This window comes from Microtus pennsylvanicus, chromosome 1 (assembly GCF_037038515.1).
Source record: "Microtus pennsylvanicus isolate mMicPen1 chromosome 1, mMicPen1.hap1, whole genome shotgun sequence".
In the NCBI taxonomy this organism is placed as follows: domain Eukaryota; kingdom Metazoa; phylum Chordata; class Mammalia; order Rodentia; family Cricetidae; genus Microtus; species Microtus pennsylvanicus.
The window spans coordinates 165847599-165863407 of NC_134579.1; the positions used below are offsets into that span (position 1 = coordinate 165847599).

Below are 15809 nucleotides of genomic sequence, written 5' to 3' on the forward strand. Positions count from 1 at the left end.
GCACGGTGGTTCTGGCTAGGCTGTGCTCTCCATGGGTGGGTTCTCCGGGCAGGTTTTCTGGTCTCGGTGCTATCAGCAGGTGCTTGGTGCTACATGTAAACTCTGTAATAAAAGATGAATGAAGCCATATCACCTCCAGAGCCCTTTGCCATTCCAAATCTTGCCGGGGGGGGGGGATGAACGTAACAGCATTTCCCCGCTAGAGTTGCTATTTTCACCTTCCTGTTAGCCTGGCCTGTGAAGTCTGGGCTGTTGCTTCAGGAAAGGAGTGCAGATCAAGTGAGGAGGGTTAGAAACCCCATCAGAGGCCTTCAGGTTGCAGGCCTGCCTGGAGGGCAGATCTTCCCTCGGTGGGGTCGTCAGTAGACACCCAGCGCTCTGCCCACCAGTTACCATCGAGCAAACTCAGGACCTTGCTGAGATTTAGGGTGTGAGATAGCAGGCCTCTGGGAAGCTGTGCTTCATAGCTGGATTTCAGCCTGGGCTCCACAGCAAGAGCCTGTGTCAGAAACAGAACCCGCAAGCAAAACAAAGAAATATCACATCTTTGTCCCTAGACAAATCTAAAACCAGCAAGCATCATGAAGCCCAGTTTCCCTGCCACTGTGCGGTTCCTTTAATTCGCTAAGTGGTTAATAGATTAGTTAAAATAGTTAATAGAAGAATTAAAACTCCCGTCTGCCCTCTCCCATATTCCCCAGTACTGGCACTCCGCACTGCCTTATGGACTCTCCCTGTGTTCCTCTTTCTCTGCCCCTAGTCACCCTGGTTTTTTCTTTTTTCTTTCTAGAACTTTTTGAGAACACATTGCTAACATTTTCAGGGTCAGCCTCCACTACATAATGAGACTTTGTCTCAAACTGAAACAAAATAAAAACAAAGAACCCCAAATCTTAGCTACTTCGGCCTTCGATTTTCTGTCTGTTAGCGTTAGAAGCAGGGTGTTCTCTTCCACATCTGACCATACAACATATTACAAATCCCGCCTAGAAGCAGGGTGTTCCCTTCCACATCTGTCCATACAGCACCTTACATATCCCGCCTAGAAGCAGGGTGTTCCATTCCACATCTAACCATACATACAACACCTTACAAATCCCGCCTAGAAGCAGGGTGTTCTCTTCCACATCTGACCATACATATGACACCTTACAAATCCCGCCTAGAAGCAGGGTGTTCTCTTCCACATCTGACCATACATATGACACCTTACAAATCCCGCATAGAAGCAGGGTGTTCTCTTCCACATCTGACCATACATACAAATCCTTACAAATCCCGCCTAGAAGCAGGGTGTTCTCTTCCACATCTGACCATACATACAACACCTTACAAATCCCGCCTAGAAGCAGGGTGTTCTCTTCCACATCTGACCATACATATGGCACCTTACAAATCCTGCCTAGAAGCAGGGTGTTCTCTTCCACATCTGACCATACAACACCTTACAAATCCCGCCTAGAAGAAGGGTGTTCCCTTCCACATCTGACCATACATATGAAACCTTACAAATCCTGCCTAGAAGCAGGGTGTTCCCTTCCACATCTGTCCATACAACACCTTACAAATCCTGCCTAGAAGCAGGGTGTTCTCTTCCACATCTGACCATACATATGACACCTTACAAATCCTGTCTAGAAGCAGGGTGTTCTCTTCCACATCTGACCATACAACACCTTACAAATCCCGCCTAGAAGCAGGGTGTTCCCTTCCACATCTGTCCATACAACACCTTACAAATCCTGCCTAGAAGCAGGGTGTTCTCTTCCACATCTGACCATACAACACCTTACAAATCCTGCCTAGAAGCAGGGTGTTCTCTTCCACATCTGTCCATACAACACCTTACAAATCCCGCCTAGAAGCAGGGTGTTCCCTTCCACATCTGACCATACATATGAAACCTTACAAATCCTGCCTAGAAGCAGGGTGTTCCCTTCCACATCTGTCCATACAGCACCTTACAAATCCTGTCTAGAAGCAGGGTGTTCTCTTCCACATCTGTCCATACAACACCTTACAAATCCCGCCTAGAAGCAGGGTGTTCCCTTCCACATCTGACCATACATACAACACCTTACAAATCCTGCCTAGAAACAAGGTGTTCTCTTCCACATCTGTCCATACAACACCTTACAAATCCCGCCTAGAAGCAGGGTGTTCCCTTCCACATCTGACCATACATACAACACCTCACAAATCCCGCCTAGAAGCAGGGTGTTCTCTTCCACATCTGACCATACATACAACACCTCACAAATCCCGCCTAGAAGCAGGGTGTTCTCTTCCACATCTGTCCATACAGCACCTTACAAATCCTGTCTAGAAGCAGGGTGTTCCCTTCCACATCTGACCATACAACACCTTACAAATCCTGTCTAGAAGCAGGGTGTTCCCTTCCACATCTGACCATACATACAACACCTTACAAATCCTGCCTAGAAGCAGGGTGTTCTCTTCCACATCTGACCATACAACACCTTACAAATCCTGTCTAGAAGCAGGGTGTTCCCTTCCACATCTGACCATACATACAACACCTTACAAATCCTGCCTAGAAGCAGGGTGTTCCCTTCCACATCTGACCATACAACACCTTACAAATCCTGTCTAGAAGCAGGGTGTTCTCTTCCACATCTGTCCATACAACACCTTACAAATCCTGTCTAGAAGCAGGGTGTTCTTATCCACATCTGGCGGTGACCGTCCAACACCGTACACATCTTCCTGCCTGCTGCTTATTGTCCCATGATTTCCTCTCTAGAAAAAGAAAGCCCTTGGATCATACGTTTCAGTCACCGGTCACAGCCCTTTCAGGATCCTGAGACAAGTGAGAAAACGTGGCCATTTATTACAGAGAACATCCCACCCATCCGTTTTCCTCCTCTTTTCTTATGCTGAGACCCAGCTCGGGCCTTTGGGGGCAGGAATAGCCAAACACACTGCATTTTCCTCGTGTACTATGGCAGGAGGCCCATGTGCTGACCTTTCCCTTACTGGAAATGTGAATTTTGATCATTTGGGTCAGGTGGTGTCTGCTGGGCTCTGGCTCTGTGTAGCTGCTGGGCTTCCCTTTGTGGTTAAGCAGTGACTTGGGAGGCAAAGTTACTTGGTGACCCTGTTACTGTCTCACCTGGAAACTCTTAACCAGCTACAGCTCCTAGAAACATCTTCTGAGGCCTCGTGCCTTTCTGTTTTGTTTTGCTTTGGCTTCTTGAAACACCCTCCGTAAGTGGCCCAGGCTGACCTTGAACTTGGCCATCCTCCTGCCTCAGCCTGTGGAGTGCAGTACTCCAGGTGTCTTTTAGAACTATTACAGCCAGTTGACTGAGCGACACAGCTTACTTGAGCAGTAGCTGGAACTCTGACCCTTGAGCCTTTCTTCCCAATTCCTTTGTAAGCTACAACAGCCTTGAGTAGAGCCCAGGCAGCTGAGAGCAGCTCAAAGCCCTGGCTAGTGAGGAGGCAGCCAGCCAGAGGAGAGAAGTGCATCAATACAACAGAGGTGCTTCCCACAGCAGAGCCCAGGTCCCCCTGTGTCTCAGCTTGGGCTAGGTCATTTCCCACTGGCTCTCTATTCAAGAGCATGCCCTAGAAGCTTTGCGAGGTACTCGGCTATTGAGGTGTAAGCTTTTTTTTTCTTAGATGTTATTGTTGAAAAGGGCTAAAAATGGCCTGAGTCACTTCCTCTTGCTGGTGCACACTTCCTCCAGGTCAGCGTCTGAGCTCACATTATGGTATTTATTTAAGATCGGCTTCCCACTTTTAAGTTTTATGATGGGGTCTATCAGAGGCCATACTTCCCAACAGAACATGCTATACCTTGAGTTCTTTTCTTTCCCCTTGTGCTCCCTTCCAGCACGGGGTTTCTTTCCGGGTTAAACTGCTCTCAAAAATCACTGCCTTCAGAATTGCAGCTCCAAAACCAAATGTTCTCCTCTCCCTCTTTCCTAACTAACATCTTTTTAAAAGTCCCATCTTTGATGCTAATGGTGGATGCCATTACATCTCTTCCCCGAGACGACAGTCATTTTGAAAGGAATATACCGTTGTTTGTTATCAACAGATATATTAGGAGGCAAGCTCGTTTGAAGTGAAGTTGTACATGTTATTCTTGCTCTGCCATGCGGGGGTGCCCATCAGGCACACTCACAGCATCTATCTGTGTGTTGCTCTGCCATGCAGGGGTGCCCATCAGGCACACTTACAGCCTTTCTTCCCTATCTGTGTGTAGCACAACCCACCTACCTATTCACAGGTGAGAAATCATTAGCCCTGCAGGGCAGTATTTGTTCCTTTGGAGTCAAGCAACTTGTTTGAAGATGTGGAGGCAGGAATGCAAATGGCGTGCCTCAGTGAGAATGAAGAAAGTCCAGGTGGCGGGCACTTTGGAAGGAGGACAAAGACAGGCTTTGGAAGGCGCTTGTTCTAGATAAGCCAAGTGACTGTTGAGTAACTACGTTAACCTAGGGGATGGAGCGGAGAGATGAAAACGGTCAAGTAGGCGGGAGTGATAGGAGGAAGGAGACTGGCTTCTGGGAACCTGGAGATGTCTAGGGGATGTGTGTCCGGCATATCTGAAAACGCATTCTCTTTGCTCTGACAGAAGACGACATTGAAGCAACGTGTGCTGCTTGCACGCAGCTCCATCACACCTTGGAGGAAGGGCGCTTGCTGGGAAAGAAGTTCAGGGGAAGAAGTGTCCTGCTGAAGACGCTGTATAAGCTAGTGGATGCTGGCTCAGACCCGCTCAGCCTTAAACTTGCAAAACTCATCCTAGCAGTAAGTTTATCTTTCTCTTGTTCTAGCAGACTGCATCCCATCGGTGCTCTGCCAGATGTTGTGTTTGTAACATGTTGCAAAATGATGAAAATGCATTGTGTCTGTTTAGACACAATTAAGACAGTAAACTCACACCCCAGAACCGGATGAAAAAGTGATTTCTTAGGAATAAAGCCGAGCACATAGGGAAGATCCCAGCAAGCTTTAGTCCGCACTGTGCCTAGAATTTACTTTTAAAGGAAGATAGAGAAAAGGAAAGTCCAGAGAGGGAAAAAAAATTACAACAGCAAACATTTCCAGTCCAATTGTTCAAACAACTAGATCAGGCAGTTCGGGACAGTGCAGGCTGTTGTTTTTGCCCTGTGGTTTCTGCTGGGAGCCCAGCATTGTCTCATGATTTAAAATAAAGGCAAAGGCCAGGTGCTTTGTGAACCAGTGTGAAAGAGGAAACCAGCTGTGTGTGGTCACAGGAAGGTCCCTCGGTGGCCATAGAAATTCTCTGCAAAGTGTTTGGAGGAAAGGCCAAGACCAAATAAAAGCCCGTGGCAGCTCTGTCCAGCGCACAGCCTGATAGGAAGCTGTGTTGTCATGGCCACAAGTGTCAGAACCAAAAGATAAGCCATAGCTGTCCTGGAATGTTCTAAGAAAGCGTCAACAACAAATGGATAACAACAGAAAATGCCCCTGTTCACCTGTCAGTGGTGCAGAGGAAGATGGGAAAACGGACTGAGTGGAGGGAAAGCCCAGTGTCCTAATAGTGTAGTGAGCATGTCCATTTCATCTTGATAATGGAGGCTTTCATATGCAGAATATTGAGCCACATTTTCTGTGTAATTTTGGGTAGGGACTACACCCTTGCTGAGCTGTCATAGGCTATCCGTTCTCACCTCAGAGGTAGGAACGCGTGACTCAGCGCGTGTGCCCTTGAAAGAGAATTTCCATTCTAGGGCTCTGAGGAGGGAGCTGTCCCAGGGAGGATCCAGGTTGCCAGCACTCAGGGACTGGCTTTACCTTTTCACCTGGATTTTAGATGTTTGTTTTGTAATTTACCAAAAAAAGGGGTAAAAAGGAAGAAAGAAAAGAGGAGACAGAATGAACCCCAGAACTATTCATGTTTGTAGGGAAAATGTTAGCACTGTTATGGTGATGTTGGGCAAATCAGGTGTGTGAGTGTGTGTGTTTGTATGTGTGTACGTGTGTGTATGTGTGTATGTATGTGTGTATGTGTGTATGTGTGTGTATGTGTGTATGTGTGTGTATATGTGTGTGTATGTGTGTGTGTATGTGTGTATGTATGTGTGCATGTGTGTGTGTGTATCACAGTTTAACTGAATTAGGCCTTATGAACTGGATGTTAAGTGAATAAAACTTCAGTAGGTTAAACAATACTGCATGCCCCAAAGAATCTAGGTGCAGTTAAGTTCTGATGCAGCGTTAAGTGGGTTGGTGCCTCTTTCTTCTTTTAATTATTTTATGTTTCTGAGTGTTGCCCCTGCATGTGTGCATGTGTGCATGTATGTGCCTTGCCCCGTGGAGGCCAGAAGAGGGAATCAGATTCCCTGGAACTGCAATTACTGGTGGTTGGGAGCCATCGTGTGAGTGCTGGGAACTGAACCTCCACAAAAGCAGCCAGTATTCGTAACCACTGAACCATGCCCTCTAGTGCCAGGCTGGTGCCTTCTTACCCACGATAGAGCCACCAGGTCAGAAGGGAGCGTCAAAGCAATGCTATGCAATTTCCTATTGGCTGCTGGGATCTCCTGTACCATCCCAGGGGTGATCAGTTTGGACGAGGCTTTAGGATATAGTTCTGTATATTCTCAAGACACCGTATCCTAAGAACTGTGGAGGAAAATGAACAAAGGCTAAAGATATGCAGAGCCCCAAGTTCTACACTGGATTTCCTCTTGCAGTTACTTTTTTGCCCACCAGTTTGATGTTACAGTTCGAACATTTAACAGTATTTATTTTAAAACGTGCAATAAGCATGTGAGTTGTTCCAATTTCTTGAATTGTTTGGCTCAATAGAGATCTGCCAGGCAGCCATTTTAAGTTTAACCCCTGTTTTTAAAATCTCTTATGAAAATATATCAGTTTGTAATAAGTGTTCAAAGAACACAAACATATTCAGTAGGAGTGCAACAATATTCTGGAAGTATAAAAAATCTAGCACCCTTTGCAGAGGGATAAGAATCAGAAAGAAATGCCCGATTTGTTATTTGGGATTAGATACAGTGGGAAGAACAGAAATGATTTCAAACTTCTTAAGTTAAAAGAAAACAAAACAAAAGCATCATTTTTAATTTAAGAAGAAAACTACCCTACCTAGAAACCATGCACCCTAGGAATTCAGCATAGCCCTGGGAACAGCAGCCAGACCCTCAGGATCACTGAACCCTAAGGAGGAGACAGGGCCTCAGCCAGCACCTCTGACCTCCGCGGTGCTGGCCACAGTGCTCCTCACTGGTGATTCTTGGTTTTTTGTTGGTTGATTTTGTTTTTGTTCCTTCCTCCTTTTTACTGCAAAAGGAAGCTGGAAGACAGGGTGAGAGCTGCATTCGATTCATTTCTTGGGGCGTTTTGCCCGGTGTAGAGCGCAGGCTACCTGACCACACTAGGAAGATGAGCTGGTGAGAGATTTCAGCCTCCCAGTGGAGTCTGCCAGCACATCTGCCCTGGCCCAGATGTGGGAAGAGGTTTCTGTTTGCCTCAGCTCATTTGCTGGGGTATAAAGCCGTGTCGTAATCACTGTCTTAGTTTTGAAGTTCCCGTCTCTGTTTTCTTTTTGAGCGGGGAAGGAATCTTTACTATGTCCTGTGAATGCTCTGACAACTGGTTAGCATGTGGGTTCTGACCTGAGTGCTGTTGGGGATGGGACTTGGTGGTCCCCCAACACTCGGTGGGTCTGCAGAGCAGGGGTGATACCTGATGGAAAGGTTCTCAGATCACTGTGCACAAGCCCAGAGCAGAAGCAGGAAGTGAGGATGCTCATCTGTGTGCCTCCCTCCACTTCCCTCTGCCTCCCTCCACCTCCCTCCATCTCCCTCTGCCTCACCAGCCACAGACAGCAGGTCCAGCGCTGTCTCCCTTAGGGAGCAGCTCAAACCATGAACAGTGCTCAGCGCAATTGTGGATCTAACACATAACTCGGGCATACTCTATTATCTTTTTTAAATGAACTGAAAACTCAATAAAAATATTAGAGATAACTTTTTAAATAGGAAAATAATGTGCCATCATTTGCATACTGAGTCTGTATTTGTTCAGAGGACCCCTTTCTAAGGGGTCCCATTCAGAGGACAGCACAGTCTAATCCAAAGTATCGGTTTGAATTCTTTGATGCAAATGGCCAAGGGGGACGGGTTTCCTCTGTGTTTCCTTTCCCTTGCTCCTCAATGGATGTTATTCTAGATCAGTTTAATCTTGACTTTGGTACCCTTCATCCTTCACTATTGTATTCTAAATCAATTTCTCTGTTTACTGACACACTCTTTAAAAAACATCTAATCGTTTACATATCAGTGCGAAATGTTCCACAGTGAGAAACAAACTCTTGTTATTAAAGAGTTCATGTTTCTGGAACTGCGTTAGATATTATAGCTGACACAGCATGGCCCCAACTCTTCTAGATTCTTCCCTGGATCATTTCTTAGGTCCCAAACCCTCTCCCTGCGCTGAGTGTGGAAGTTTTGGCTGTGTTGAGCCTGCCTTTACCTCTGCCCTAGAAATGCAAGCGTATTCTTTCCCTGCAGCTTAAAGTGAGCAGAAAGAACCTCCTGAATGTCTGCAAACTGGTATTTAAGATCAGCAGGAGCGAGGAGAACGATGCCCTGATGCAGACTGACAACATCCTGGGTGAGTCTCGTTCAGCACTCTGAGGCGAGGACGCTGCACCCGAGCGCAGATGCCAAGTCCATAGCGAGAAAGGAGAGAGAAGGGTAGCGAGACATTTGGGTTTCTAGGGAAATGCAGAGGTGTGGCGGCTGTCTTTCTCTGCTTCCCACGCTGGCTTTAAAGCAGCATTTAGAGTCTACTGTGACAGGCTGGGTTTTGGTTTTCCTCCTTCGATGTGTGTAGGGTTGTTGTATGACTTGAGGAAACACTGTGTAAAAAAAGTCATTTCCTAGGTCTGGAGGTTACTGTTACAGTGAACACACCTAGACGGTTTTGACATAATCAAAAATTCTAGTCTCTTAGAAATAAGTGGGGGGGCGGGGATTGGAAAGATGGTTGTGACTTTTACAGAATGCTGGTGTGGACGTGGTTCACTGTGGAGCAACAGACATTTTACCTACGTTTGCAGCCTAGCTAACGATGCCCAATTCCCATGTCGCTAAATAATTAAGTAGACAGAGTTACCGTGATGAGAAGCCTGGAGGAGCTGTGCTGTTCCCGCAGAAGAGGCAGCTGTGGAAAGCAATGTGGTCTTTTCTTGAGTAACAAGGGACAAAGAGCTCAGCACACAGGGACAAAACCAAGGTTGAGAGAAAGAATGTCCAACATCAGATGGCTTAACTGGGAGTTACAGATCAGAACACAGAATCTAATGTTCTCTTTGGCATTCTTACACTTGAACACATTGTCTCCATCTGACCTTGCTCAAATCAGCTGGAATCTGGGCCAGTCAGCAGGGTTTTGTTGTTAAGGTTTCTTTGTTTGTTTATTTGGAACAGTAGTGGGAATCGAATTTAGGACAAAGCTTGTGAGCCCTCTACCTACCATGAGCTTCAGCCTGTTTGTTTGTTTACAGAGACAGAGTCTCACTCTAAGCATAGCACAGGTTAGACTCAAATTCGCTGCCATCCTCCTGCCTCGGATTCCCTAACGCTGAGAATATAGATGTTGTCACCACGCTTAGGGAGAGAGGCATTCTTAAACCTCTGGGAAGGGGTGAGCACTACACCCAAAAGATCCTTTCAGTAACAGACTGCTATTAAAGTTCCCGTGAAATCCGTGTCTCATTAGGAGAAGCAACAAGTGCCTTCTCGCGATCTGTTGACATTTAATTCTTAGATTGCCTTTGTTACTGGTATTAGACAATAACTTGGCATTTTTGTCACTTAAAAATAAGCCCTGGTGAATATTACTAAGAACCAAGGAATGGCGTTTAGATAAAAGAAGGCTTTCTTGTTTGCATATGAACAGCCTCTCCTTCTGCTCTCCTGGCTAGTGTGAAGTTTTGACGTAGTTGAGACTTCGCTGTTAGAGGAGGAGCAGGGAGCATCTGCATGTAGCTTCTGATAAATATATTTTACAAACTGTGTGCCAACATCTACTTTGCTGTTGTCCTTAGATGTTCATAGAAATTTGTCTCTTTGGCAGAGTCATTATTGGAGGTGCTGAGGGCCGAAGACCTGCAAAGTAACCCCGAAGCCTTCTTATACTGCATGGGGGCTCTAAAGTTCATTTCCGGGAGTCCAGGGTTCCTCACTGAGATGGTCAGCAAAGGTGCGGTGGAAATATTGACGACGCTGATAAAGCAAACCAATGAGGACATGAAGTACGGTGCATGCCTGCCCAACTGGGGCAACTTGTTAGTCCAGGTAAGGGTTTATCTGAAGAGGTTAGAGGTGCAAATGGTGATAGCTTAAAAGAGCAGTTGAGAAGCCTCTGTAGCAGGAGGGGATCCAGGGTCTCAGAGATCCAGCGTGGTGACCACTGGCCAGTCAGTGTGTGCCCTGCTAAGACGATGCCAGGGAGGTCAGTGGAGAAGGCCGAGGAGGTCAGTGGAGAAGGCTGAGGAGTTCAGTGGAGAAGGCCGAGGAGGTCAGTGGAGAAGGCTGAGGAGGTCAGTGTCAGTGGAGAAGGCCGAGGAGGAGGTCAGTGGAGAAGGCTGAGGAGGTCAGTGGAGAAGGCTGAGGAGGTCAGTGGAGAAGGCCAAGGAGGTCAGTGGAGAAGGCTGAGGAGGTCAGTGGAGAAGGCTGAGGAGGAGGTCAGTGGAGAAGACTGAGGAGGAGGTCAGTGGAGAAGGCTGAGGAGGAGGTCAGTGGAGAAGGCTGAGGAGGTCAGTGGAGAAGGCTGAGGAGGAGGTCAGTGGAGAAGGCTGAGGAGGAGGTCAGTGGAGAAGGCTGAGGAGGTCAGTGGAGAAGGCCGAGGAGGTCAGTGGAGAAGGCTGAGGAGGAGGTCAGTGGAGAAGGCTGAGGAGGTCAGTGGAGAAGGCTGAGGAGGAGGTCAGTGGAGAAGGCTGAGGAGGAGGTCAGTGGAGAAGGCTGAGGAGGTCAGTGGAGAAGGCCGAGGAGGTCAGTGGAGAAGGCTGAGGAGGTCAGTGGAGAAGGCTGAGGAGGTCAGTGGAGAAGGCTGAGGAGGAGGTCAGTGGAGAAGGCTGAGGAGGTCAGTGGAGAAGGCCGAGGAGGAGGTCAGTGGAGAAGGCTGAGGAGGAGGTCAGTGGAGAAGGCTGAGGAGGTCAGTGGAGAAGGCTGAGGAGGTCAGTGGAGAAGGCTGAGGAGGAGGTCAGTGGAGAAGGCTGAGGAGGTCAGTGGAGAAGGCTGAGGAGGAGGTCAGTGGAGAAGGCTGAGGAGGTCAGTGGAGAAGGCCGAGGAGGTCAGTGGAGAAGGCTGAGGAGGTCAGTGGAGAAGGCTGAGGAGTTCAGTGGAGACGGCTGAGGAGGAGGTCAGTGGAGAAGACTGAGGAGGAGGTCAGTGGAGAAGACTGAGGAGGAGGTCAGTGGAGAAGGCCGAGGAGGAGGTCAGTGGAGAAGGCTGAGGAGGAGGTCCGTGGAGAAGGCCCCTCATGCTGAAGACCCTAGTTCCATCCTCGGCACAGGAAATGAAAGTAACGGAGACGGCGGTGTGGGGGATGGAACGCGTATGCTCTTTGCGTATCAGTTTGTGCGATGCTGAGAATTTCTAGAACAGACGTTAAGATTGTTTGTGACTGATAGCCACAGCCACATCTCCAGCTTTCAGTGACAAGGGAGTTAATGATATTGGGTGGAGGTCTGTCATAGGCTTTGCAGATGCCACAGCTCTGGGGACCACAGGAAAGCAGGTAATAAAACCACGTATAATTCATCTAGCCCGGGCAGGAAGAAAAATTTTTCTCTGAGTTATAGAGTTTTATTATGGCTCTTGTGACAGATTAAATTTCACAGTTAAATTATTTCCACCAAAACTTGTCTAGCTCTCATTTTCTTTTGTAGATGAGATTTTTACCCTTAATAGCATTTATATATCAAATAATAGCATCTTTGATGTAATAACTCATGGGATCTGAAATGTGCTTGTCAATTAACGAGGATGGATTGAACCTTTAGAGTGCTCTAACCCATTTGGAGAGCATGTTAAAAATTAGATTTACACCCCGACTTCACGATTCTTGAAATATTTATGATGATTATTAATTTTAGATTTTGGTCCTCCATTTTGAAAAAGACTGTAAAAAGAAAAACTCCTTTGATCATAAACAAGGCAAAAACCCACTGGCATGCTGCACTTTGGTGAGGTGGGCTTATGAAACATGCTTTTCTTTTTTTAAGATTTATTTTATTTATTATCTATACAGTGTTCTGCCTGCATGATTGCCCGCAGGCCAGAAGAGGGCATCAGATCTCTGTATAGATGGTTGTGAGCCACCATGTGGATGCTGGGAATTGAACTCAGGACCTCTGGAAGAGCGCTCAGTGCTTTTAACCTCCAACCCGTCTCTCTAGCCCATAAGGCATTCTTTTCATGTTGACAGTATTTTGGAATATTTGTTTTTTTCTCTTTCGAACTTAGTTATTTCTGATTATACAGTCATGGTCATTTTTGTTAAAATGTGAGGAGAGGTATAATCATCTGTATACAAATATTAAATCACCTGAACTAAGTGTGGTGCACAACTGTAGTCCCCACACTTGGGAGGCCGAGGCAGGCCTAGTGCCCCCCTCTCTCTGCCTGCTGCCTGTGGATCAGGATGTGAAGCTCTCAGCTACTGCTGCAGCACCATGCCTGTCTGTGTCCTGCCAACATGACCACGGACTAACCCTCTAACCTGTAAGCGAGCCCCGAATAAATGCTTTGGTCATGGTGTCTCTTCACAGCAATAGAACAGTGACCAAGACAACCTCAAATTCTCAACCATGCTTCTCTTGAGAGTCTTATGACATTTTCACTTGGGTAGGAGGAGGTTTTGAGACAGAGTGTCTCTGTATAGTTCAGGCCTGCCTCAAGATCTTGGGTTTTTGCTTCAGCCATCTGAGTGCTGGGCTTGTAGACATGTACCTCAGCACCCTTCTAACTTTTCAATGTCGCAGCAGCTTGGGCTTTCTTGTCTCGTTGAGGAAACTTTTTCCAATCTGTTATATGTATGTGATATAATTTTATATCATAAGAATAAAATCCGTTGATATAAAGGAGCAGTTAGTGCTGATGTCATAAAGGAAATGGTGGCACTAGGTAGGTGTGGTTGTCAGGACCTAACGTCAGCCCTCATGAGTTTAAAGCTAGAAGAGTTCAAGTTCAAGGCCAGCCTGAGCTATGTAACAGGGTGTTGTCTCAAAAAATAAATTCATAAACATACCCCTACCCCTCCCTCCAAACAGGAAGAAATCAGATCTCTGCTGTGCCATTTAGCTCAGAGCTTTGCTGCCTCTGTTCTTGTTTTTATTTCTCTTTTCTGGGATTAGTCATGGACTCACTGCGTCAGCCCTTCCATTCATCTTCCTCCAGGGGGCGCAGGAGAGCGTCATGCTGCCCACTACCTCCACATCAAGGCTACTTAGTCATGACTAAGTCATTGTCTCCAGCACCTTCCTGTGAACCTGCCTAAGATCTGGTACTGACAGAGATGCCTTGGGGACCGTGGTTTGCACCCAAGTCCCTTACAGCTGAAGAAAGTGCAGCCCACTGTGACCACTGCTGGGCACACCAGTTGCCCCATGCCAGCTGTCACATGGTGGCATGTGTTCATAGATCTGAGCAGGAAGGGGATTGGCTTTACAGCTTGTCATTTGCAGGATGCAACAAAGTGCACATCCTTCATGTTTAATTAAAGTAAAGAGGTTGGGCTCCACCATTTGACAGACCAAAGCAAGAGATTCATGAATTCAAGGCCAGCCTAGATATTTAACAAGACCCCTCCCCCCAAAATAATCTTTAGTCAAAAAATAAAACAGACAAGAAACGGCTTTCTGTCCTTCACCAATCCCGCAACTGACAAAGGTCTGATCTCCAAAATATATAAAGAACTCAAGAAACTAGACTGTAAAAGGCTAATCAACCCAATTATAAAATGGGGCACTGAGCTGAACAGAGAATTCTCAAAAGAAGAAGTTCAAATGGCCAAAAGACACTTAAGATCATGCTCAACTTCCTTAGCGATCAGGGAAATGCAAATCAAGACAACTTTAAGATACCATCTTACACCTGTCAGAATGGCTAAAATAAAAAACACCAATGATAGCCTTTGCTGGAAAGGTTGTGGAGAAAGGGGTACACTTATCCATTGCTGGTGGGAATGCAAACTTGTGCAACCACTTTGGAAAGCAGTGTGGTGGTTTCTCAGGAAATTCAGGATCAACCTACCCCTGGACCCAGCAATACCACTCTTGGGAATATACCCAAGAGATGCCCTATCATACAACAAAAGTATATGCTCAACTATGTTCATAGCAGCATTGTTTGTAATAGCCAGAACCTGGAAACAACCTAGATGCCCTTCAACGGAAGAATGGATGAAGAAAGTATGGAATATATACATATTAGAGTATTACTCAGCAGTAAAAAACAAGGACTTCTTGAATTTTGCATACAAATGGATGGAAATAGAAAACACTATCCTGAGTGAGGTAAGCCAGACCCAAAAAGAGGAACATGGGATGTACTCACTCATAATTGGTTTCTAGCCATAAATAAAGGACATTGAGCCTATAATTTGTGATCCTAGAGAAGCTAAATAAGAAGGTGAACCCAAAGAAAAACATATAGGCATCCTCCTGAATATTAACCTTCATCAGGAGATAAAAGGAGACAGATACAGAGACCCATATTGGAGCACTGGACTGAAATCTCAAGGTCCAAATCAGGAGCAGAAGGAGAGAGAGCACGAGCAAGGAACTCAGGACCGCGAGGGGCACACCCACACACTGAGACAGTGGGGATGTTCTATCGGGAACTCAAGAAGGCCAGCTGGCCTGGGTCTGAAAAAGCCTAGCATAAAACCGGACTCGCTGAACATAGCAGACAATGAGGACTACTGAGAACTCAAGAACAATGGCAATGGGTTTTTGATCCTACTGCACGCACTGGCTTTGTGGGAGCCTAGGCAGTTTGGATGCTCATCTTACTAGACCTGAATGGAGGTTGGTGGTCCTTGGACTTCCCACAGGGCAGGGAACCCTGATTACTCTTCGGGCTGACGAGGAAGGGGAACTTGATCGGGGGAGGGGGAGGGAAATGGCAGGCGGTGGCAGGGAGGAGGCAGAAATCTTTAATAAATAAATAAAAGAAAAAAAACAAAAAAGAAAACAGACAAGAAATGGCTTTCTGTCCTATGGATAATAAAATGGAAGCAACATGACGTCATCACAAGATGACGCACATGCAAACACATGTGCACAGATCTGTGCTTACACATAGGGAGCAGCTCAGAGACCTGTGCCCTGGATGGCCTCAAAGCACCTTCAGTCCATCTGCTGGGACAGAGGCTGCCTTCACACCAGCCTTCATCTCCACTACATCACCCGAGCATCTTACCTGTTTCTGTGTCTCTTAACTGAGGCTGCTGTGTCTGGACGCCACCACGCTAGCTGTGGAGGTACCAAGGCCGCAGTCTTCCACCACTGCCCTGCTCTGTGGTATGGATGCTCAGTGTCCTGCAGGACATTCGCCGTCCTGCCTCTCTCATTCCCAGGCTGTGACCTCCTCTGTTCCTTCTGCCCCCGGGCCACTGTCTATAGTCCAACCCAGGAGGCACACTCTGCTCCACGAATCTAACCTCCCAAGACTCACCCACAGAATCTTACTGCCCCCCCCCCACTCTAGACAGAATTCCCCAAGTACTTACTTATTTCCAATTTGGATAGTTAGCATCCTTTTCTCTTGACGTCA

The 15809-nt window shown here is 46.8% G+C and overlaps 1 protein-coding gene across 5 annotated transcripts in view; it reads left to right on the plus strand.

The window, feature by feature from the left end:
* The window catches only part of Armc2 (armadillo repeat containing 2), a 114822-nt gene that overhangs the window by 42718 nt on the left and 56295 nt on the right, over positions 1 to 15809 (plus strand). For all 5 annotated transcript variants that reach the window (XM_075944717.1, XM_075944709.1, XM_075944705.1 and 2 more), the window contains exons 8-10: positions 4607 to 4782; positions 8535 to 8637; positions 10105 to 10325. In XM_075944717.1, coding sequence (XP_075800832.1) covers positions 4607 to 4782; positions 8535 to 8637; positions 10105 to 10325 — 500 coding nt within the window. The remainder of the gene's footprint in view (positions 1 to 4606; positions 4783 to 8534; positions 8638 to 10104; positions 10326 to 15809) is intronic.